The 26,249-nt window shown below is 40.6% G+C and overlaps 1 protein-coding gene across 2 annotated transcripts in view; it reads left to right on the forward strand.

The window, feature by feature from the left end:
• fkbp10a (FKBP prolyl isomerase 10a) overlaps positions 1-26,249 on the forward strand; it is a 201,174-nt gene that overhangs the window by 40,491 nt on the left and 134,434 nt on the right. For both annotated transcript variants that reach the window (XM_067425761.1, XM_067425762.1), the window contains one exon: positions 22,777-22,966. In XM_067425761.1, the coding sequence (XP_067281862.1) occupies positions 22,777-22,966 (190 nt within the window). The remainder of the gene's footprint in view (positions 1-22,776; positions 22,967-26,249) is intronic.

Raw genomic sequence — 26,249 nt, forward strand, 5'->3', positions numbered from 1 at the left:
GGGCCGTAATGGAGGTTTTGCTCCCACCAAACAAACACTGACTACGTTTACATGGACAACAATACTCCAATATTAATCTGATTAAGACAATACTCTGATTAAGAGGCTACCATGTAGACAGCGATTTCTAATTACCTTAATCTGATTAAAGTCATAATCTAACTACACATAAGACATGTGGAGTATGCCTATTTTAGTCGCATTATCAGAGACATGTACACACCTTAATCTTACTATTAATGTCATGTCTGAGATTTCACCGCATTTTGTGACAGGACACATAACGTTACGCACAACAGGGGAGTGCAGAGGGGAGGCTTTGTGGGTTGGAGCCTCTGCCCTTTTTGAAAATTAATCAAAAGTGCCCCTTTCAACAATCATCGATAATATTGTGGCCAATAAAACAAAATTGGAATTATACTTAATATAACAACGTGTACAAAACAGTAACAAATAGTGGAAAAGTCGCGTTTATCTTTTACGGATCTGTCAGTCTGAAAAGTCGTTGCCATAAACGTCGTTGCTATGGGCGGTGTGTGTTTTACTTGACTGTTCATTGTGAACACTGCGTCCTCTCTCTCTATTTTTATTTTTGTTGTAATTATTATGCTCATTGTAAAAGTAAAATAAAATAAGTTTGTATCTGTAATCGCAAACCAGATGGGTCATTCAGTGAACGCCTGTGGCTCGACGGCAGGAAAAACAATCCAAAGAGTCATGATTTTTAAACCTTTTTCATAATTAATCAAAGCTATTATTCTAAATGTAGGCTGTCAATAAGGAGGAAAGAGGGGCAGTGTCTCTTCAAAAAACAAACAAAAAGAGGCAATACATAATATTAAAAAAATAAATCAACGTAAATGTAGATATAAAACATTATAAAAATGCATGTTTTGTTATACTTCTTAATGTAAAGTAACACTGTCCAACAGCGACACCCGCAGGTGAAGTTAGCGGGTTTACTGAGCCCATAAAATTAACACACCTGCCAAAGTCACGCAATGATTGGATGTTGGAGAACATAGCGTGTCATGGGGACGTACTGACGTGCCATAATCGATCTATGTTCTATCACATGTAAAACGAGAACATGAACGGAGTACTCTAAAAGCAACTCATGTAAACACCTTAATCAGAATATTGTATTATTTAGAATAAGGTCAATAATTAGATTACTGCTGTCCATGTAAACGTAGTCAATGTTACATTGGGTCAGAGATGCTATTGCTCTTCCCTATGAGGTGCATGGTCAAGCTTCGCCTATAGCAGGGGTCTCAAACTCGCGGCCCGCAAAATGATATTTTGTGGCCCCCTACTCACAATGAAAGTCTAGTGTTAGTGCGGCCCGCGTGTTGTTCTGAAAAGCATCTTTTTGCTGAGTCGTTATTTGTGCCGTGTGTGTGTGTGTGTGTGTGTGAGAGAGAGTTACCTCGGCCCTCCCTAATGCAGTACAATTGGTTGACAGGAACCGAGGCTGATCAGAAACAAATGTGGTCTAACAGCGCTCAGATGGCCAATCCAATCAAAGTAGCGGGGCGGGGTTTACATTCTCTTTTGTTCACACACACGAACACAGATGAGCGCGTCAATCTGACGCGTAATGCCGTTGCGGAGAGAGCCTATTCTCTCAAAACACGCACAAAAGATGTGCGTGTTTTGCAACATGTCCATGCTCTTAATATACAATCATTGATGAGCATTTTAATGAAGAAAACTATATGAGAGGGGATTTAAGACGATTTACTAAAAGTCTACTATTAGACCACTGAGGAACTCAAATAAAAGCAGCGGATGTATGTATTTATACACTCATGCGTAGAATCTCGGGACTAATAATATATTTGACGCAAATTAATGCAAATATTGTTTGCAAATCCCAAATAGATAATTTCCCAACTAGAATTAGACCTAGAATTTCGTTCACTGTTCTGTTTGACCTGGTTATTGCCTCGCTTTTAATTAGTCTATTATTTTAAATAAAAATAAAAACATTTAATATTTCTGTATTACATAATGGTTTAATTTCTATAGACTATATTAAAAAACAAAAACAAAAAAATAGGCAAGAGAAGCCTATATGAACCATTAATGTTCTGAAAGAAATGTTCACATTCAGAGGAACAGTTCATGTTCAGAAGAATTTTTTTTTACACCTACACAACCGTAAGGGGTCCGGACACCATCATGCACGGTGGCGTGGGTATTCTTGTTTCCATTTGCATAATCTTATGCAGCATTGAGTGTAGCTTTTGAAAGGGAACACTTGGGTTTTCTTGACTGTACCCCTGTTCCCTGATAGAGCTTATCTATTTATAGCCTTGTGTAGCAGGTGAGTTGATGACGTCACCGACCGAGGCTATAATGCCTCCAGGTCAATTTCATTGACGTGTTTAAACACACTTTTCAAAGCTGGTCTGGTTCTGCTTTATCAGGGAACAGGATTACAGTCAAGTAACCCCAACTTTTTTCACTAACAATTACAAAATGTTCAAAATAAGTTACAAAAATGCTAAATGTTTAAACATTCAATTAGGCTGCTTCAGAAATAGGTATCCTCTATAATAACCTTTTAACAAGTATACGTTTACACACCCACATTTTAAATAAACAAATGAATCCAGTTGTTTAACCTCATTTTATGAAGCAACTACTTTATTTGCTCAATTTTTTATTTTTTTTATTTTTTATTTTTATTTACAAAATATTAATCTTCATTGTCTTCAGTGTCTTTCATATAATTATAAGTTTATAATATAATACTTTTTTTCTTATGTTGGAAATAAATATTTTATAAATAAAGTGGTAATGTTTTTTAGTTTTTTTGCAAACACAGCACTTAGTTAATCAAGATGTATGTTAAACCACTGGAGTCACATGGATTACTTTAATGATGTACCAAATAGGGCTGTACGTTTTCAAGTTTTTCATTAACCGTTAACCGAGGCCCTTAGCGGTTAATACTCGTTTAACCATAGTGTGCGTCAGGGTTATTTTTAGCTTATTAATTTGACGACCACCATCTCCGTATAGTGAACGCGCCTATATAGAGAAATGCACATCATGGATTACATAATCAGAGAGTAGCCTATTTCTTTTCGTTTTAAATTGTTAAAAGACATTTCAAGTTTCTTAAGATCTATTTCATGTCTGCGAGGCGTACGCTGAGTTTCGTTAAATTAGGATGAGATGCGCTCCAGTTCACGAGCAATGCGAGTGGCCGCGAGGGCGCCTGCACGATTAGAGCATGTAACGTTAGTAAAATATGCAGCCGAGAATGATTCACACAGACACAGCATTTGACTCGCGCGGCTGCGCCTCTCACGGCAGAGTTCAAGCATCTGTGGACTCGTCCCTTCAGCTCTGGCCATTAGCTTTTTTGTTTTCTTCATTACAGTTAAAGTAACGTCTGCTTTTCTCTAGTCATTCACAAGTTTCTCACTTCAAACTTTCTTTCTTCTGCTCCGTTATGCACAGCGCGCGCGGCTCGCGCTCTGCTTCTGCCCTAATGCGACTTTAAGTCCTGGGCGACTTATGTTCAGGGTTCGTACGGGTGCTTGAAATCCTTGAAAGTGCTTGAATTTTGATGTTGTGTTTTCAAGGTTTGAAAAGTGCTTGAATTTTGTATGTAGTGCTTAAAAATGCTTGAAATTATAACTATTTATTTTACAACAAACACATATCTGACTAAATAGTTTGTTTATTAAATGTAGAAATAAAATTTTGGAGAGCCTAAAACGAAAATCTGCTGTGCTCGCGATCTGCCCATCTATTTCCATGTGTGACTCCGCCCCCATGTTGTTGTTTCAATGAACTTTGGCTGAAAGATGATGAATACGAATTTTGGATCAAACGGCCATAAACCCCACGAAGTGCCTCTTGTAAAGTCTGCAAAAACACTTGCAGCTTTTCACTATGGGCGAGTCTGCTCTTTCGATTCACATGAAAGGTAGGCTAAGTCATAGACTTTCAAGTAAGCTAACTAAAGTTTACTGTAGTTTACTGTAGCCTAGTTACACATTAGCGCCTATTTGTTTAACTTGCGCTATTAACTGCTGGCTAGGAATTCGCATTAGTGACAGAGTATATGTGATAATGTAAGATTAGCATGTCCGTTATGGCATGTTCATTTGTGGAAGGCAGTGAACATAGCCACAAATCCGCAAATTAAAACCTAACGTTACAAACGTTAGCTCAGTGCATAAAAATAGTGTCAGATGGTCATAAGTAATTTAGTGCTGTCAATTTTTTTTATATTTTTGATATATCGATAATGAAATATCCTCTGTACACCTGCTCCTCTCCGGCCGACAGGTTAACCCTCTGAACACTAACGTGCCGACACGTTCTGCTGGATTTTTCTTTATGACAGTGTGTTAGTGTGGGATCGGTCTGAATTTCGCACAGGATTGCACATAATTCTACAAGTTCCCGCAGATTTCGCGCTCATATCTGAAGTGCGCACATACCGTTATAAAACAACCGTTGTATGTCGTCTGACATACAAGTAACGTCAGGTCTTAAAGGGGCAGCAGTTATTCAAACTACAAAAAGACAAAAGATCTAATTAAAAATAGAAAAGGTCAATGAGCTGAATCTGATTGAATGTCTACCTCAAAGACGAATGTTTGCATTTTTTAAATTTTCAATAAATGAATTGAAAGTTAAGTGGATTGCACCTGCTAAGTCTGCAGGTTAGATAGTAAACAGCCTACTTAGGCAGTGATACATTTAAAAGAAATACATTTCTTTAAAAAAAAAATTTTTTTACGACACACGATTCTGTCTTTACGATTCTGGCTGTTTATAGCATTATTATCTTTTTAATGTGATGATAACACTAAATAATAATTTAAAAAATGTGAGCGATAGTCACATCGCCGGAACAGGCGATGTGAAGGGTAGTAGCCCATGGTGTATTAAGAGAACGGAAGCACACAGTGAGTTTGTTGCTGGAGTGACATGCACGTTCCTCATGCCTGCACAGTGATTGGTTCGCTGTGCCGCTGCTCACCGCTCACGGTCAAACATTCACTGCTAAAATGCGCGACGAAGAGTATCCGAAGAGGAAAAAAAGTTTGTACCAGAAATCATCTTTTTGGGACTATTTCGGCTACATAAAGGAGGATGTTGAACAAAAAGAGCTACTTTGCATGGAGTGTCTTGTGGCCACAAAACAAGAAAACACCACCAATTTGTCTGATCACTTAAAACGGCACCACAAAGATCTTTACGACTATTACAAAGCAGGGCTCGACATTAACGCTTATCAGGGACATGTGGGTGTTTTGAAGGGACAAGTGAAAGAGTATTTTATTTGCCTGACGGATAAGAGCCTGATTAAAACAAAAAATAACTAGCGAATAACCAAAATGCAAGAATGTTTGTGCATTCATTTAGTGTAAGTGGCGATCGATTGTGGATAATATATAATGAACAGTTGAACTGATTATAATAATAAGGTCGCGCTGTTCACGCTCGAGCAGCCTCTCGAGGAGAAATCACAACACTAGAGCGTTTTCCTGAATACCATCACGACTAAAAATGACACTGATTTCATATGACAGTTCCATAAATAACTAATTAACATTCACTTAGTCACTTACATTTTAGATGCAATATTTAGTGTTGTTGTTCTATTTCAGCAGTGAAAATCGTTCACAGCAGACCCGTAACACGTCTCACTCACAGCAACAAGCGTGAACGATTCAGTGTTTGAATGAATCGTTTGAATGAACGACTCAGTGACTCACTTGTTAAGACGGTCACCTGCTGCCACCTACTGGAGGTTTAGTTCCATGTTTGCACATTCTTTCCAACATTTCTTTTTGTCACTTGTAATGAAGCTTGCTTATTAGTGAAATTATTAATATCACGGAATGGTAATTATTGACTTTAGCCTGGATTGATAGCTCTCAATATCGCAATATATATCGTTGGGGAAAAAAATATCGCAATGTAATTTTTTTCCAATATCGTGCAGCCCTAGCACAAACCCTCATCGACTCCGGGTCGGCGGGAAACTTCATCAGTCAGCAAACCCTCCAAAAGTTAACCGCCCAACGTCAATGTTGTCCCGTCAACCTCAGAATCACCACCATCCAAGGAAAACCGCTGGGCCGAGGTCGTGTCCGCCATTTCTCCCCCACACTTACACTACGCGTTGGTCATCTGCATGAGAAAACCATCACGTTCATGGTGCTGGAGGAGTCAACCGTGGACATCATCCTGGGACACCCCTGACTCATATTGCACCAGCCGCATATCCACTGGTCCACCGGAGAGGTCCTGCAATGGGGTGAGAACTGCTTTGATCGTTGTATTCATCGTCCTCGCCGAAGAGGTCCATCATCATCGTCAGTTCCTTCATCATTACCTGTCGCGAATTACATTCTCATATACACAGACGGGCCAGTTCTGATGTTAGTCAGAGGATTGCAGAGTGAATATTTTACCTTTAAGTGGTTGCGCCTGCTTACTCATCTTAAATGGGAATAATAATCACAGGAACTGCAACTTGCTAATACAGTGATAGTCAGAAATCAGATTATCCCTAATGCTGTGCGCCATGCTCCATTCATTGAGTCCTACGGTTTAATCTATCCTGACACAACGCCTGCGGAAATACCAGACTCCGATTGATCCATACTAAAAGAAGCGGCCTTAGAATAATACAAGATTAATCAAAGTTAATGTTTATTTTAGCCAGGCAAAAACATCAAAATATAGTCAAATTAAAAGACAATTATACACAACTGATCAGCATACAATATTACTCTAGTATAAAATAGTATAAACATAGTTTCAAAGAGTCATCATTTACCTGGCTATAGAGACACACTGTAACAGTGTGGGAAGTTCTGGATACAGATGCTTCCCTGAGTGGTTTGCTCCTTCCCCTTAAATACTCAACCAGATCAAAGAACAATAAACATTTAGCACCCAAATATTTATGCAGATCTTGGTTCTTTTCTCAGACCCAAATGGTCCCACCTATCCTTGAGGCCTGACAGCAAATGTTTATCAAAAGATCTATATGGGCATCCCCCCACACCAGAGGAACAAACCCGGTTGTCCTTCTTTTATGACCTGTTTTACTAGTGCTGGAATGTCACCAGTTCCACTGATGTGAGGATGATACCAGTTTTACCAATCACACCAAAAGTATTTATATTGACTATACAGAAACAGCTTGTAGCAGTATCTGTGAGATTTGCATGTTTGTGTGACCCAGAGGGCGAGAGGGTCATATCTCGGCAGGGGTGAGGAAATAGGATTGGGCCAGGTGCAGTCTTGTTTTCTCTTCTATTGAGAGAGTGAAGTTTTATTGTCTTTATTGCAGCTTTAAGTTTGTTCTCAGGTGAAATCCATTCTTACAATATCGTTGCTTTTTTCGATACTAATATCTTGGAAGTTCATATCTAGATATAGATACGATAATGATGTATCGTTTAGCCCTAGTGGACACCATTACCTATTGGCCTCAGCCCACCACCATCAAAGAGCTGCAGCACTTCCTGGGATTCGCCAACTTCTACCGCCGCTTCATAAAGAATTACAGCCTGCTTAGCTCCTCACTCACCGCTCTGCTCCAGAACCAGCCCTGTCCTGGTCCAAGTTTCTGTCCTGGACTCCATCGGCCACTGAGGCCTTCCACCAGTTGAAGAACGGCTTCCAGTCCGCTCCGATCCTGGTCCACCCCAATCCTCATCTTCCGTTTATCGTCGAAGTTGACGCCTCATCGACCGGGGTCAGAGCGGTTCTGTCTCAGCGGCAGGGGACACCCTCACGACTCCATCCATGTGCCTTCTTCTCCAAGAAGCTATCACCAGCGGAGCAGAACTATGACATCGGCAACCGGGAGCTCCTGGTGATCAAGCTCGCCCTGGAGGAATGGTGACACTGGCTGGAGGGAGCAGAACATCCTTTTGAAGTCATCACCGACCATCGTAACCTTAAGTACCTTCGAGACGCCAAACAGCTGAATCATCGTCAGGCCGGCTGGGCCCTCTTCTTCACCAGATTCAGTTTCAAGGTGACATACCATCCAGGGAACCAGAACAACCGGGCGGATGCCCTTTCTCGTCTCCACCAAGCCGACCCTGAGCCAGAGCACCTTGAAACCATCCTCCCTCCAGCCATGGTTATCAGCCCAATCCAGTGGGTGCTTCACGAGCAAATCCAACAGGAGAACGCCTACCAGCCTGGTCTGCCGGGGGGTCCAGAAGGGTGCCTCTATGTCCTGCCTCGCCATTGCCTGCCCCTTCTGGACTTGGCTCATTCTTCACTGGGCTCTGGACACTCAGGCAGGAGAAGGACCCTCTCGCTCCTTCGCCACCGTTACTGGTGGCCTGCCATGCCTCGGGACGTCTCCCGATTCGTCAAGGGATGTTCAGTCTGCGCCATTGCCAACACCCCTAGGAGACTCCCCGACAGCAAGCTGGTCCCTCTTCAAATCCCCGAATGTCCCTGGAGTCATCTGGGGATCGACTTCATGACCGACCTGCCATCATCCCAAGGTTTCACCTGTATCCTAGTCGTTGTCGACCGATTTGTCGAAATCCTGCAAACTCATCCCCTTCAAAGGTTTACCTACCACGTTGGAAACTGCGAAGGCACTCTTCACCCAAGTCTTCCGACATTTTGGGCTTCCGGAAGTCATCGTTTCCGACCGAGGACCCCAATTCATCTCTAGAGTGTGGACCACCTTCTTCCGTCTCCTAGGGGTATCCGTCAGCCTCTCATCAAGTTACCATCCTCAGACCAATGGCCAGACTGAACGGAAGATCCAGGAGATCGGGAGATTCCTGAGGGTATACTGCCACCAGAATCAGGAGAGCTGGAGCCAGTATCATCCCTGGGCCGAATATGCCCAGAATTCACTCCAGCAGTCCACCACAGGGCTCACCCCGTTCCAATGTGTCCCGGCTACCAACCACCGCTCTTCCCCTGTACGGGTGAGCCCTCGGAGGTCCCAGCAGTGGATTACTGGTTCCGCCAGAGCGAGAGAGTCTGGGACTCAGCGCACGTGCAACTCCAGCAGGCAGTCTGGAGACTCGGGCACCACGCTGATGCCAAAAGCAGACCCACGCCGTGGTACCAGCCAGGCCAAAAGGTTTGGCTCTCCACGGGGGACGTCTGTCTCCGGCTGCCTTGCCGTAAGCTAAGTCCCCAATACATCGGGCCGTTCGCTGTAGACAGGCAGCTGAACGAAGTCAACTACTGTCGCCGCCCGTCCCAGCCATCAGGAGACGCCCGTGGAGGAGGGGGTCTGTTACGCCCTCACAGCCATCAGACACTGCCACACCCACTCGTTCCCCATCACCGGCATTCTGATCACTTGTGCACCATCACCAGCAACACTACATAAGCACTCCTCACCTTCACACTCACTGTCTGGTCTTGCACCGATCCCACCATCGACTACCTGTCCTTCCCAGAAGCCCTCACCTGTATCCATCTTCATCTTCATCATCATCGTCTCCTTCGTCATGTTCATCTTCACCTCCTCCATCATCTTCACCATCCTCGTCCTTTGTCTGAGTGTCACCATCCATCTAAGTATCACCTGTGTCCGTAACCTCTGATAATAAACTTTGCACTTGCACTAATCCATCGGTGTCCTCGCCTGCGTCTGACAGCCATAGCAGCTTCCACTGCACCTGTTGAGAGAATATTTAGGCCCCGTCCACACAGAGACGCATTTAGCTGTATACGTATAAATTTTGTACCGTATCAGCGTTTCGTCCACACGGATCCGGCATTTTAGAAGCATGAATCCAATATTTTTTAAAACCGGGTCCCAAAGTGGATAAATCTGAAAACGGCAATCTTCCGTGTGTACAGCGAATCCATATATTTTCTGAAACGGTGATGTCATCCCACTACGTCCTAGAGTTAAGGGATACAACTACGTGAACGAGTTAAGGGATACAACTACGGGCACTGGGCATGCAAACATCAATATCGTGTCATTTAATTAATCTGCACTATTGTAAGGGTATGTTATGGGTTGGGGTAGGTGTAGGCATTAATAAAACACATCTGTTACACTTTTTCAGTGTTTTCTCTGTTCCGGTGTTTTCTGTTCTCTGTGATGCAGCACAAACCTAGTATGAGAAAAAAGTTTTAGGTGCGTTATTAAAGCATCAAATTATATATCCTTATAAAACAATGTTATAAAAAACATGTTGCAAATTAGGCTAAAAACACTTACTTTCGGTGTTTCCCTAATACAAGCAACCCTCCTCTCGTCTGCTCCGTATCGCATGAATTCTAGCTCTTTGGCTATTAAGGTATCCACTGCTTCAGGTTCAGTGTTTGCCGACTGAAGGTTTCTACAAACAGGGCCACTAGTAGGAAGGTTTTCCAGTATACAGTATACAATGATACAATTTGATCTGGAATTAGTTTTTTTTTTATAGATTGAATAGGACTGCAATCAAGGCAGCCTCATGCTTGGGTCTGCTCCAATAGCAGTTAACCCTTGATCGGCCCTTGGGGTCCAGCTGACCCCGATGGACTTTTCCTCCATTTTTAAAAGTGTTCCCTTCATCTTAGGGCTATAAGACTCTGGGACTTTTCCTAAATAATCTATCTAAACATGCACAAAAAATCTGGGCTTGATTTGGTTGTTCTAAAGGGGTGTAAAAAAGAGTACCGTTTAAGTCCCTCGGGGTCAGATTGACCCCACATTGAAAATTAATGGGAAAATGTAAAAAAGTATTTTTTTCACTTTGTTTGTCAAAACAAAATAAACTAAATCCAGTATAAATCTTAAAAAAAAATTCTACATTTATGTCAAGGTCTGGTCCTAGAGCATAAACACAAAGTGAAACAAACTTTCTATCTCATACACACACACAAACACACGCATGAATGTGACTGCAACAGAGAGTATTTTTATTGAAAATGGCAAATAAAATAAGCAAAAATAACATAAATCTGAAAAATTTTCATACATAAAGGAAGGACTAATACTAGAGCACAAATGCAATATGGAGCAAGCATGTTCACTCACACACACACACGCACAAACGAACAAAAACAAGTGTATGGGGCATTTTTTAGATTTAAGCAATGAATGGGAAACTATAAAAAATGCATTTTTTCCCATTTTGTTTGTAAAAAGAACCCAACTAAATCAAGTATAAATCTGAAAATTTCTACATTTATATTATGGTCTGGTCCTAGAGCATAAACACAAAGTGGAACAAACTTTCTATCCCATACACACACACACACGTACGTACACACACAAACAAACACATGTATGTGACTGCAACAGAAAGTATTTTTATTGAAAATGCCAAATAAAATAAGCAAAAATAACATAAACCTGAAAACTTTGCATACATAAATGAAGGACTAATACTAGAGCACAAATGCTATATGGAGCAAGCATGTTCACTCACACACACACACACACACACACACACACACACACACACACACGCACGAACACGTGTATGGGGATTTTTTTTTAGATTTTAGCAATGAATGGGAAACTGTAAAAAATGCTTTTTTCCCCACTTTGTTTGTAAAAAAAAACCCAACTAAATCAAGTATAAATCTGAAAATTTCTACATTTATATCAAGGTCTGGTCCTAGAGCATAAACAAAAAGTGGAACAAACTTTCTATCCCATACACACACACATACGTACACACGTACGTACACACACACACAAACAAACACTTCTTCACTCCTGTTCATTACTGTTTATTGGTACTGTTATTTTGTTGTTTTCTATTGTGTTTGTTTTATTTAATTTTCTAAAATGTATTTCTTGTTCTAAAAAATAAATAATTTGTGATAAATAATTTTCTGAAATATGTGATTACAGTCTTTTAGTGGCAACTTGTAACCTTTCTGCAAATGTATGTATAATAATAATAAATAATAATAATAATAATAATAATAATTCAAAATATATCATACAACAACAAAAATAAATACAAAAATACAGATTTTGAATGTATTTTAGAATGTTTAAATATAGATTCACAAACTGTATATCATAAAATGTTGAAGTATCAAGAAAAATGAAGTGAAATTGAAATGAGTTCCTTTATGGACCTCTAGTGGATAATGTGGTCATTGCACTTTACATCTTAAATTATAAAGACTAACGTTTTTCGACAAACCTGCAGATGGCAGTATTCTATCCCTAACACATAGAGCAATGTCCAAAAACAATTTAGATTTAATTAAAATCATAATTTAAGTGATTTTTTCATAAAAAATTTGTTTTCCATGAGCCAATTTATGGACTTGTTAAGGAATTGTGCAGTAAATAGGTAACTACAAAATATCCACAAAAACACAGCATAAATGAATAGTTGAGAAGTAAATTAAAAAAATGATATATAGTTTGCCATATCAATTTTTTATATTTCCTTATGCAATTGCTCTGTAAAAGTTTGGGGTCTATCTGACCCCAAGGGACTTAGACGTCACCCTACTTGAGGGCCGATCAAGGGTTAAAGAAGGAATGGAAGAGGTGGGAAGGGGGTGGCATCTGCAAAGGTAGTCTCAGATTTTTTTTTTTTTAATCTATGGCAAGATGGATTTAACTGAGAATGAGACTAGATGAACAGAAATATTGGAAGCATGGACCGAAGATGAGAGACTCACCTGTTGGGAGAAGGAATGGTAACAGTCACTGTCGTACTGTGGCACTATGGCTGTGGTACTACAGTCCCTGACAAAAGTCTTGACGCTTGCGTTCAAATTGACCTAAAGTGCCGCTGAAATATATTTCTGTAATACAGTTCGTAGATGGGAAGGAAGGAGGCGGGAACCGGCGAACGTTTCAAACATTTATTAACTCAAAATAAATAAACAAAACGAAAGTAAAACCGCGGACAGCCCCTCACGGACGACTGCCCGCAAACACACACAAAATAAAACGTGGGCAGCCCCTCACGGACGACTGCCCACAAACACATAAACAAAACAAAACATAACATAACATAAAATTCCAGGCCTGGTCCTCTCTCGTCTTCCGCAGCTCCTGCTCCTCCTTATATGCCCCCGTCACATGGCCGCGAGACGAGACCGGTGTGCCACGCAGCTGGCACTCGTGAACGTTAATCACCGGCCCGCTCTCGGGGTCCCTCGCCCCACTGCCTGTCACACCACAATTTCCAATCAAGATATTTTTACAAGAAATGGCTCATTTTAATCCCACAAGCTTTTGTGATAATGTTTCAGTGAAAAACTAAACTTTCAAAAAGTATTCTAATATTCACAGCTTGGTAAAGCCCATTGACTCAATTTTTGCAAAGAGATTAAGTGTTGTCACCTTGTCATATGAGCTTCCCCTGTGACTAATATTGGATCAATTAGGTCTCAAGTGTGTATAAAAAGAACCCCACGCTAGACCTTCACTTCAACTGCAACTAGACCTCTGCAAACATGCCTAAGATTCACCCTGAGACTAAAGTTTTGATTATCAAGAGGCTGAAGACCAGATCCACTGCTGATGTGGCAGACACCTTCAATGTGTCCCAGCGTCAAGTACAGAGGATAAAAAAAAGATTTGAAGAGACTGGAGACGTTTTTGACAAGCCCAGGTCAGACAGACCCTGCAAGACAACTGCTCGAGAGGACCGTTTGTTGGCTCGAAAATCCAAGGCCAGCCCATTTTCCACTGCAGCAGAGCTCCACGAGACCTGGTCACCTGAAGTCCCTGTGTCAACCAGAACAGTTTGTCGGATTCTGTCTTGAAATGGCCTCCATGGTCGAATCAGTGCCCAGAAGCCAGCACTAAACAAAATACAATTGAAAAACCGTGTGGCATTTGCCAAGGCCCACAGCCTGCTAAAAGGATGGACGCTGGAAAAGTGGCAGAAGGTGGATTTTCAGATGAATCTTCTGTTGAATTACACCACAGTCGCCGCAAATATTGCAGGAGACCTACTGAAGCCTGAATGGATCTGAGATTCACCCGGAAAACAGTGAAGTTTGGTGGCGGAAAAATCATGGTCTGGGGTTACATCCAGTATGGGGGTGTGCGAGATCTGCAGGATGGAAGGGAACATCAATAGTCTAAAATACCAAGAAATCTTAGCTACCTCTTATATTCCCAACCAAGCCTGCAGTCTCCCTCTCATTTACTGAAGATTTCGCGCCTCGATCGCCCCCCGGTGACCGGTCCCAGTATAGCCGCCCCTCTGTGTTTTCTAATGGACGCGAGGCAAACTAAATAATAAAATTACACTTCAAAAATTTTCCCCCAAAGTTAGTTTATGTCACTGAAGGCAGTTATCATCACGATGATTTCATTTCAGGTGTTCGTTTTAAAAATAAGTTTACTTTAAGCTAGTTATTTGATGCTATAAAAACGGGGGGTGTGACGTCATGATTGACAGCTGAGACTGACGGCTTCTCTGAGTGAAGTTGTCACTGAGGCACTAACGGACTTTTTTCGAAATTTTTGGGAGCAGATTAGAGCTTTAGCTTTAATTTCTACATTTCCATAACTGTTTATTTCACACCAACATAATTAATTGTTCTGCATCTGCGAGAGTGTGGGCGGGCTTTTGATATCGCGGCTGTACTTCCTGCTCTACTTCCTGCGCTCTACTGCGCAACTCCAGTCCCGAAATCGCTACTGCGCAGACTCGGTCCCAAGATGTCAGCGCCGTGCAAGGCCGCCTGAAAGCTTCAAATCTGCCAAGCGGAAACGGATGATGTCGAGTCGTCCATATTTTTTTACGGTCTATGTTCCCAACCATAAAAGAGGCCAAATTCTGCAGCAGGACGGTGCTCCATCGCATACTTCCATCTCCACATCAAAGTTCCTCAGACGAAGAAGATCAAGATGCTCCAGGATTGGCCAGCCCAGTCACCAGACATGAACATCATTGAGCATATGTGGGGTAGGATGACAGAGGATGCATGGAAGACGAAACCAAAGAATATTGGTGAACTCTGGGAGGCATGCAAGACTGCTTTCTTAGCTATTCCAGATGACTTCATCAATAAATTGTATGCATCCTTGCCAAACCGCATGGATGCAGTCCTTCAAGCTCATGGAAGTCATACAAGATATTAAATTTGGATCTCACAGCGCCACAACTTAATTTGCTGACATATTTTTGTATTTGCAGTAAATTTGTTCAATTTCTGTATAGGGGACAAAACTTTTGTCTTGCCAAAATTTGACCTTTCTGTCTTGATTAAATGATAAATATTTCTTCTGTGAAAATTATTTATTTCAGTGCATTAAACATCATTTGGGAGGGTTTTAGCTTTTTATATGAGCTATTTCTAATACCAATTGATTAATTAAAAGTCAGGTTAATATCAGGTATTTCTACAAAATAGATAAGCGACAAGACTTGTCGGGAACTGTATTGCGAGCAGCCGCAACTAATGTCTGCGGACCGTGATAGACTGCTGGCCGGAGTGAGAGGTGGACAAGGAAGCTTTGGCAGCTGTGGTGTGGTCTGAAACGGAGGGGGTTTGGAGGCGAATTGTATAGGCTTGTATGACTTCACCCAGCGATGCGCAGATTAATCGGCGGCAGACTTGAAGCAGTGCATGCCAGTTAGAAATTTTGCCCGACTTGAGACAGCGCTGACAGCACGTGACTGTGACGTTTGTCAACAAAGTACCGCGAGAGCGTTTCGAGAGGAGCCAGCTGATGCAGCCGCTGCAGATTCTCAAGAGGGACTGCAGCAGGATGCAAGAGCTCTGATGATGACAGCTGATCCACGATTGGCCAGATTCACCACATGACAGCGATCACGTGTGTTTCGTGTTTATTCTAAAACCTTATGTTACACTAATACTCACAAATTATTTATTTATAACAGTAAAACCTCTCTTCATGTTATATTGTCATGTTTATCAAACTAAAACTGATAAAAACCATTGACAACACTTCATTGATAGTATAGGTTTATATGTTGAACTTTAATCTTGTCCAAAAAGATGCTTTATTAAGCAGTACATAAAGTATTGAACGAAAATGTCATTTGAAACATCTGTGTATTTGATAATTATTGCATTTATTTAACTTCAGCTGTGATTAAAGTTTGCAAACACTGCGCAAGGGTCACTGCGGGAGGTAAAAAGTGTCCGACTTCAAGTCTCCGTTTGCAGCTCCTCCCGCCTTCACTCGGCTACTCTCGCCGATCGCATGCATCCAGCCGCAGCCGATGTCGAACACACCTAATGAGTTGAAGCTTGCCTGGTGCTGAGAGGATGCTGAGAGTTTTGTTGAGAGTGCGCAAGCAGACTGTGAAGTTGCACTTTTGAATTCCTGAAGAAATGAATACCCACGTTGGATAACGCTTGCCTGAGCGCGTTGACAAACCATTTTCACCAGGAGGGATGGAAGGTCTTGTGCTAAAGAGGATGATGATGTTGATGATGATAAAGGCCTCAATGCATCACTGCAAGGATCGGCTGAGCCCCATGATGATCTAGATGGAGAGAGAGGTTTTCTTGAGCAAGGTATTTTGTGCTGTATAGTGGAGTGGAGAAGACGGCGACCTGGGCAATCAACAGGTGAAATGTGCAGCGAAGGAGGATCCAAACTGTTTGGAAAAAATAGAGCATGCGTTTCTGGCACATTTGAAAGTTCAACGTTGGATGGAAACATTTATAACTTTTAATATGTTTTACCTGCTAACCCGCATCGGATCGTGGATGGCGAGGTTGACGCAAGTGGGCGTCCAAGTGCTACCAAGTACTACCTTCAGCATACGGCCGCACGAGCCATCTGACTTTTTTAAACCACAGGAATGGCCGAAATGGATCCATAGATACGAATGGTTTTGATTGACGAGCAACTCTGATGAAAACCTGGTAAATACTTTATTTTACTGCATGGGGGATGATGCTGATGATATTCTACGGAGATTACCGCTGGGAGACGCGGATAAAACAAAGTATAGTGCATTAAAAGCAGGCTTTAAGGCACACTTCATGAGAAAGAGAAATGTTATTTATGAACATTCTTTGTGAGACTGTGGAGATCCACTTTTGCGACACGACTGAAGCGTGATGTTGTGACGCTTCCCGTCATTTGTGCATTCAAATCGGTTCAAATGCAGCGCTGCCTTCCTGGAATGCTATGCGGCGTGTTAAAGTCGCTTGACGTCACCCATAGGAATAAAGTGGAGTCCGGCTTGGTGCAACAGAAGTGTTGCATGGACAAGTGGATCTCCACCTTGAGGATGACCCCATATTCTTGGGCAGCATCAAAGGACCTGGCTTGTACAACATGGATTGTAGACTTAGACACTGGCCACAATCAAGTGTTGTTCAAAATCGATACGGGGTTGATGTCACTGTAAATTCAGCAGAAATGTTCAAAGACATTTTTAAAGAGAAGGTACCTGCCCTGGGGAATGTGTCGAGGCCATTGCTTGGTCCAGGGCAAGTTCCTTTGGATGTAGTGGGAGTTGCCAGGCTTCTGTTAAACAGAGGTGGGAAACAGTCAGAGGACAACGTGTATGTAATCAGAATTACGATTAAATAGTGTCAACATTAAAACACCAAAACTGAGCTACCCAAAATGTGTAGTGGTCTGGGAGAAGTACAACAATCGTATGTGATGAGTCTGAAACCAGGAGCCACTCCATTCTCACTTAAAACCCCTAGATGAATCCCGCTACCTTTTAATGAAGAAAGTTAAAAAGGATCTGTTCCGAATGGAGATGTTGGGAGTGATTAGTAGAGTGGAGGAACCAACTGACTGGTGTGCCGGGATGGTTGTGGTCCCGAAGAAGTCGGGTGCTGTCTGAATATGTGTAGACCTCTGCAAGCTGAATGAGTCCTTTCGTCGAAAGAAATACATCCTGTCATCAGTCGAACAGATGCTTGGAATGTTGGCTGGTGCCCAAATTTTCAGTAAGCTGGATGCCAATATGGATTCTGGCAGATTCCATTGGCAGAGGAGTCAGCACGGTACACAGTGTTCATAACCCCGTTTGGATGTTATTTTTTCAACTTTTTCAACACTTCCAGAATAGAATGTCTACAGAGGTCATGGATGAGCTGGAAGGCACAGTGTGTCATATCAATGATTTTCTGATGTGGGGGAGAACAGAGGAGGAACATGACTCTCGACTGCATGCAGGTGTAGAGAAAATGCAAAAGGCAGGCATCACTCTCAATGTTGAGAAGTGTGAGTTGTTGAAGCAGAAAGGGCATTTCTTAGGTCATATAATTTCTGCAGAAGGAATTAGTCCAGACCCAATGAAAACTGTAGCTATCCGAAACATGACTGAGCCCTCCAATATTGTGAGCGAATTGAGGAGGTAAATCAGCTTGGGAGGTTCATTTCCCAACTATCAGACAAGGATAACGCTCTTTGTGACCTGCTGTCGAAAAATAACTGTTGGTCTGGGGCAAAGAACAGGCCAAAGCTCTTCAAACTCTGAGAGATGCATTGTCGTCTCCACATGTTTTAGTGCTTTATGACATGAACAGAGCTTCCAAAGTTTCTGCGGATGCTTCGTCCTATGGACTAGGGGCTGTCCTGTGTCACAAGTGGAAAAAGAGGCGTTGGGTCTTACATCGGCATGTGAAAGGTTCAGAGACTTTCTCATTGGCAAGGACTTTGAAATGGAGACACAATCACAAGCCATTACTGAGTCTCTTCGGAGCGCAAGCTCTGGATGCACTTCTCCCTCGGATCCAGAGGATTAAAATGTGGTTGATGGGGTACTCTTACTCCATTGTTCACATGCCAGGAAAGAGTCTGTTGGTAGCTGACACTGTCATGAGAATCACAAGAAAAAAGAGAGTTTTGGGAGGACACAAACATTTATGTAGATTCAGTCTTGGGAAATTTACTAGCAAGTACAACGTACCTGGGACAGCTGAGAGAGGAATTAAAGAGTGACTGTCTGTTCCAGTGTGATGAAGCTGTGCATGGAAGGGTGGACAGAGTGTAGCAAGAGTGAGGTGATACTAAAATGATATTGAGCGTGCTATCTTAACTGTGCAAGATGGTCGGTTGCTTAGACACACGAGGCTGGTCATTCCAGCTGCCTTGAGAAGCAGCATTCTAAACAAATTCCACGAGGGTCATTTAGGACTTGTGAAATGCAGAGAGTGGGCAATACAGTCAGTATGGTGGCCAAGGGTTTAAATCATCAGCTGAAGGAAATCATTGCTCAAATACAGGAGATGCCTTAAAGAAAGACAAAACCCAAAATAACCTCTAATGCCCACTCAATTTCCTGACAGGCAATGGCAGAGGCTAGGTACAGATTTGTTCATGTTGGGGAAAAAAGATATACCTGCTTGTGGTAGACTACTACTCCAGATATGTGGAGGTGGCTGTTATCACCTAGCAGGTCTACCGACGTCATTGTTCACATGAAGTCCGTATTCATGCGTCATGGAGTTCCAGAATTACTGGTTACAGACAATGGGCCACAATTCTCTAGGCGATCATTTGCATCCTTTCCTGCTTCATATGAATTTGTTTATATAACTATTAGTCCAAGATTTCCCCAAAGTAATGGTGAGGCCGAACGTGCAGTCAAGACGGTGAAGGTTCTTCTCAAGAAAGACAACGATCCGTATCTTGCTCTGTTAGCTTATAGAGTTAATCGCTTGCAGAATGGGTACAGTCCTGCTCAACTTCCTATGGGTAGGAGACTCTGGACAACTGTGCCTACACTACCATCGTTGCTGAACCCAGTACTCCCTGATACAGAGGTTGTTTTTTTCAAAAGGGAAGTAAAGGAGGGATGCAAATGCAGGGTTTTTCAACAGGAGTCACAGAGCCAGAAAACTCAGCATACTGCAGCTAGGATATCAAGTCTGGGTATCTGATGCTAAGGATTCAGGAACAATCGTTGCCAGTCACTCTGCTCCAAGGTCTTACCTTGTTAACACTCAGCAAGAGACTGTGAGACGTAACTGTCACCATCTGGTAGCAATGAAAGCAGAAGCTAGAGGGGACAAAAGCGAAACATCAGATTATAGGGCTGTAACGATTCACTCGTTTTCTCGATGCATCGATTACAAATCCTGACCTTGCAACATTTATTTTGAATCGTGAATCATTAATTTCGGCCGATACTCGATTTTAAATGCTAAGAATCAAATGAATCGCGATTTAAATAATGATTCGGTGCTTTAAAATAAACATTTGATTATATCTACTACATGCGTGAATTAATAGAGACGTTGTGTTGCGACAGCTGCGTCATCTCCTTCACAGCAAGCTTGTGCTCTTTGCCGCCTTCACTGGATTGCTTGCGCTCCGTCCGTAGCTCGTTTATATAAAATGAAATACTTAAGTTTTAGGGAAATGGGTCATTCCTGAGCATTTGAAATACAACCCCGCTTATTCAAGGATGCACATTTAATGCATGGACGGAGCAAACACTGTTGTAAGTGTCTAAAATGCATATGCACAGTTCTGATGAATAATACATTAAATGTAACTTAATGTCGTTTAACTGAATATACGAAGGAAACAGCTAAAGTAACTACAACATTACCAACATTGAAATAAGAGCGTGCAGTTTATCTATCAATCAGAGGTGCATTAAAGTTGCGTCCGATAGCCTACAATAGCAACAGTTGACACTGCGTTTACTTTCAGAATCATCATTAGGAAAATGTTCAGAATAAAGAGAACAAATAAGGCTTTTCTTTCTATTCCCTGAAGAAAAGTTAGTTTAGGAGTAGCTGGAAAAGTGCCTGATATTTCTTCTCCATGGAAGCATTGCATGTTTAATGCCTGGAACACTTAAAGGTTGTGTAGCCATTAACACTATCATACACAATAGTTAGCATTAACTAACAATACTTTCAAAGCCTTTTTAAATTTTGGCTTATGTAAATTTCTACAAATGCCTTTTAATGAATACATTAAATAATGGAAATGAAACAAAAAAATTGTAAAGTGTAACTGTTTTTTTTTTTTGTTTGTTTGTTTGTTTTGGTAACACTACAATGTTTCATTAGTTAATGCATTAGTTAACATGAACTAACCATGATCAACACCTGTTCAGCATTAGTTCATCTTTGTTAACATAGTTAATACAAATCCAGCTGTTCATGTTAGTTCATATGTGCATTAACTAATGTCACCAAGATTTTAATAATACATTAAATGGTGAAATAATAAAGCTAAATAAATGCTTTATAAGTGCAGTTCATTATTAGTTCATGTTAACTAATAAACCTTATTGTAAAGTGTTACTGGGTTTGTTGCCCACTCTCTGACATCTGAAGGCTACTGTGTAATTCACACACTGACTAAGACACATTAGGAGAAGCATTTTAATAATCCTATGAATGCATATAAGAAAATGCATAATCGAATCGTATCGAATTTTAATGTGAATAGTCTCGAATCGAATCGTTCTGAATTGCCAAAAATCATTCTTGAATTGAATCGAAAATTTATGAATCGTGAATCGAATCGATTCACTGCCTACCCAAAGATTCACAGCCCAATCAGATTAGCTTTTGGTGGAGAATTCTGATTTCCTATAACTCAGAAATCAGAAATTCAGGACATTCCGGATTTAACATGCACTCCTAGAACCAAGTATGGGAGGCAAATAGTGAAACCAGTAAGACTAAATCTGTGAATTGTGGAATTTAAATAATTAAGGAAGAATGTTCAATATGCATGCACCAAGGGTGAAACTACCTGTTTGTTCAAGGAGTTAGATAGGACCAGATCTTCCAGCAAAAGGGGCAGAACTTTACCCTAGTCTACCCTTTGTTCTCTAGAAAGGGGAGATGTGGGATTATTGCTGTTTAACTATAGGCTGGCTCTGGCGATTTGATGCCACTAGAGGGAGTGGGAGAACCAGGAAGAATAATAACATCTAGATGTAATGCCTGTAATGTTGTTCAAGATCTTTGAGTAAAAGCACGTAAAACACAGTAATAATCCATAGTCTTTATTTAAAAGACACAACTGTTTTTTCCCAGACAACAAAAACAAATATTTCATGTCATTTTACTTAGCTAGTAAATGCATCTTGATTTAAGAATTTTTAGATATTCTGACTGAAATTAAAAATAAATAAAAATAAGGGCATTTTTTGAATGCAAAAATTATGCAGAATTAGCAACATATCTGTTTTCTATCAACATTCTAATCAATATTTTCAAACAATATACGTTTCATAAGAATGAAAAATTATGTTAAAAAGGTATATTTAACAGGCTACTCAAACACAATTAGAAGTCAAGTATACTACAAAAGCTTGAGTACAAGTATAGGCTAAATATACTTGGTCTTTTCTGTCAGTATAAGTCAAGTATACTGGAATAAGTATATTTCTGAGAAGTATATAATAAGTAGACTGAAAGTATACTATTAATTTTACTGTGAAAAAAATAATACTAATAGAAAACTTGAATAAACTTTTTTGTAAGGGACATGATCTCAGAAGATGTTTTCGAACTCTCAGCTGATGCTATTAAGTGAGTTTGGAGTAAAAAAGTTATTAAATGTTGTCTTTTGCTGGACAGGAGGTTCATAAATGCTTCTCATATTTGGAAAGATGTTTGATACATGTTGTATTTTCAAATGCATGTATATGTGACTATCTTGCAGTGCTTTCAGATGTATCAGCATTAACTACTGATCACAGAGCCTTCACTGAAAAGCTGTGCATAAAAAATAAACAAAAAATATTGCAGCCTTTGTGATTTCATATTTGCACTAAGCCAACTCATTTTAAGTGCGGTTTCAGGTTAATTGCGATTATTAATGCAGCACTACTCTCTATGTTCTGTTATCTCCACTTGCTTAACACTGGTGTTTGTCTTTAGGTTCAGTTATCCCACCTGACACAACATTGGTGTTTGATGTGCTTTTGCTGGATTTGTGGAATGAAGAGGACAAAGTTCAAATTCGTATGCTTAACAGACAGCAGAAGTGCAAGCGGACAGTGATGCCCACTGACTTTGTCCGTTATCATTACAATGGATCTTTGTTAGTGGGAAATGTGTTTGAGTCCAGGTAGGCCAAAATAACAAATCTGAAATTGGGGGGGTGGGGTGGAGGGAGGGTGATGGAGAACAATGAGGGCTATTGCAGTATGTGCATGAAGTACTTTGTCTGAATTTCATAGCATTAGATACAAAATATCAAACCAAGTGGCATCTGCAAACAAGCAAATTATGCTAGAGCTTTTCTGGGCCTTTTCAATTATTCTTGACCTACTGGTCTCAAGGTATTTTGTCACTGATGTATCTAGTCAGTCAGCCTCAAATTCACACAGGTGTTTTTCTGAATAATCATTCACATCATTTTATTACATTAACAAAAACATTTTCCTTTTGTAGATTTTAACAAAGTTTGGGAGAAGCATGTTTAGGTAATTTAGCCAATCAACTCCAGAGGAAGCTTACTCTCTAAAAATGGCTGGGTTAAAAACAACCCAATTGGCAACTCTTGGTAAATAAGTGCTGGGTAAATATTGGACAGAACACATGCTGGGTTATATTAACCCAGTGGCATTTTAACCCAGCAGGCTGGGCTGTTGAGAAAACCGAAAAATTTAAAGGTGCCCTAGAATGATTTGAAACAATATGTTAAATTGTTCTCTGATATCTACATAGAGGGCATTTGGCTTATTGAAGGGCAAACATTGTCCAGATACAGTTTTATAGGCTCATTTACAACCCTATAAATTGTCCCTAGGATGTAATGGTCTGTTTTTGCCTTATTTGGAAGAGTCATGAATATTAATGTTGAGCTCTGCTCTGTTTGGCTTATTTCAGCAGCTCACAGGAAAGCAGTTCAGCAGTTCAGCTGTTCAGCTCGTGAGTCCTGACCGTCCTGACAGAACACAGGCCGACTGAATGACGCTTTAAGCAGAACATCTCAAATGGAGATTGATCAAATGCAGCTTACTTGTTTTTTTGGGGGGTGTTTTCAGATCATCCGCACACGAGAAATAGCTCGCATTTTTTGCGGTTGCCAGATTTCAGTAATTAAATCCCCCAAACAGCTTTTCTTTGAAAACCCGTATGCTGCCCTACAAAGACCTTAACTCACTGGAGTGTGGAACTGAGAAAAATGACTTTAAAGATTTTTTGTTGTCCAGCCAAATTAGTTATTGGTAGGACACCGGAAATCTGGCATTTAGATGTTTTAGTAATGACAATTATCTACATACACTTTTTTTTTACTCAAACTTGACTTTTGACCCCTATTTTGAAGTTACGGCGCACTGCCTTTGTATTGTCTGCAAAAAATGTGGAGTCATGCCAAGGCAAAAGGCAGTAACTTCCATATTATCAATATTTGGTTGCTGATCACCATTTGCAAAATCAATATAGTAACACCTTTATAAAATCTAATGATAATGGCATTTATTTTGGATGATTTACAATTAATTATAGCCTTATCTTATTATTATTAAGGACACAATACCTCTAGTAAAGAGAATCTTCATTGCTGTGCAGCAAAACTTACAGGTTGATAGGTGACACTGAATTATATGAACAAGATAAGATTATTTCTAATGAGTAAACATTTGCATATATAATGCAAAGATATAAAAAATAGAACAAATAAAAAATCTTGTAAAAATGCATGGGATTGGAATAAGATAAATAGCAAACAGTGCCGCTGGTTAATCAAGGGTTAAGTTTGGCTATCACGCTCTAATGACAGCGCTGACTGGATCGGATTGCCCATTCATAGGCTAAACAGAGTAATTATTTATTGCAATATGTTTTTAATGTTTTTATCTAGTAAAAAAAGATACAATAGGCTACATAGCTTATACTTTTACATCTTTGAATGAAAATCGCCTAGCCTAAAAGGACAACTTTTAGACTGATGTGAACGACAAGTAGGAATAATTCTCAGAACGCTTGTGGATTAAACATCTCCGATGACGTTCATTGCCATGGATTTTATCGGGTTTACAAGAAAAAAAAGGTAGGATATATGGATATAATTGCGAACTGTTACTAGCCTACTGATTGTATGCGTGATCGCACGCTGTCACTGCATTCGAGTAGCCTACACACACTCGTGCAGTGGGCAGCCCCAGACTGCCTGACAGCGCGCTGAGAGAATATTCTGCATTATGAAAACATGTATGACAGTACACAGGCTACACCGTAACTTTAACGCGGCAAACTTTAATAGACAGTGAAACAAAGGCGGGACACCATAACTGCATGTCGGTACCGTAACTTAATTTAGACCATGATTTAGACGCATGGCTAAACAAAGGCAGAGTACCTTAACTCAGTTTGAGTGTTCTAAAACCAAGGCAAAGAGCGGTAACTGCTGTTACGGTGTTCTGCCTTGGTTTCTCCTGGGCTTTTGGAAGTTACTGTTCAGACAATCCATAATTTTCTCGAAAAAACAACATAATTGACTAACGATATTTATCCACATGATAAAGGAGGTCTTGAAAGTCCCAAAAATGTCAATAACTCATTTTCGACCAAAAACGAAGTTACGGCCTTTTGCCTTTGCACGGCAGTATACTATCCGGTGTTTTACCTAAACATATCCAATCTGGCAACCACATGCACGCAAGTACACTTAGGACCACAGACGGACGGCGACTGAATTCAGCCGTGGGGATCAAATATACTTGGGAGTCGATAGGCTACTATAGAAATGCTGTTAGGCTATTGTCACATTTAAAAAATTTCAGTATGGACTTGGTACTGAAGTACCGGTACTTGTGACATCCCTACATAAAACCATGGTTAATAAATAAATAATCACAAACTGTATTAATCTATTTTCTCACATACCTAAACTTACATGACTATGTGAGTCGGTAACGTTACATGGCATCGGATTCTATGGTGTAACTTTTGTCCTCTATAGTTACCGTCATGTAAGCTTAAGAATTGTTGCCACGAAGAAGAAAAAATTATAATTATGCTAATTAAAATGGTTATTAATGAAAACATTATATGAATTTATCTTAAAACATCTGCAACCAGTGGCTTTGTCTCTTGCTTTGTCCTTTTAAAATGACAGTTTGTGAGCAAATTTAAACATCAAGGTGGGAAGCAAGTGAAACAACCAAACGCTGGGTTGAATCAACCAAGCATTGCGACCCAGCAGGTTTAACTCAACAACTGGAAGTTTGAAACTACCCAATGGTGTTTAAAATGTGATCAAATAAACCAACAAAAATTACCCAACCGTCTCAACTCAGCATTTTGTGTCAAAAAACAACCCAGCATTATTTAGAGTGTTTAATCAGTTTCTCAACGGTTTTCCATCATTTGACCCTGCCCTAAGTGCCCATCATGTCCCA

Source organism: Pseudorasbora parva, chromosome 19 (assembly GCF_024679245.1).
Source record: "Pseudorasbora parva isolate DD20220531a chromosome 19, ASM2467924v1, whole genome shotgun sequence".
NCBI lineage: Eukaryota > Metazoa > Chordata > Actinopteri > Cypriniformes > Gobionidae > Pseudorasbora > Pseudorasbora parva.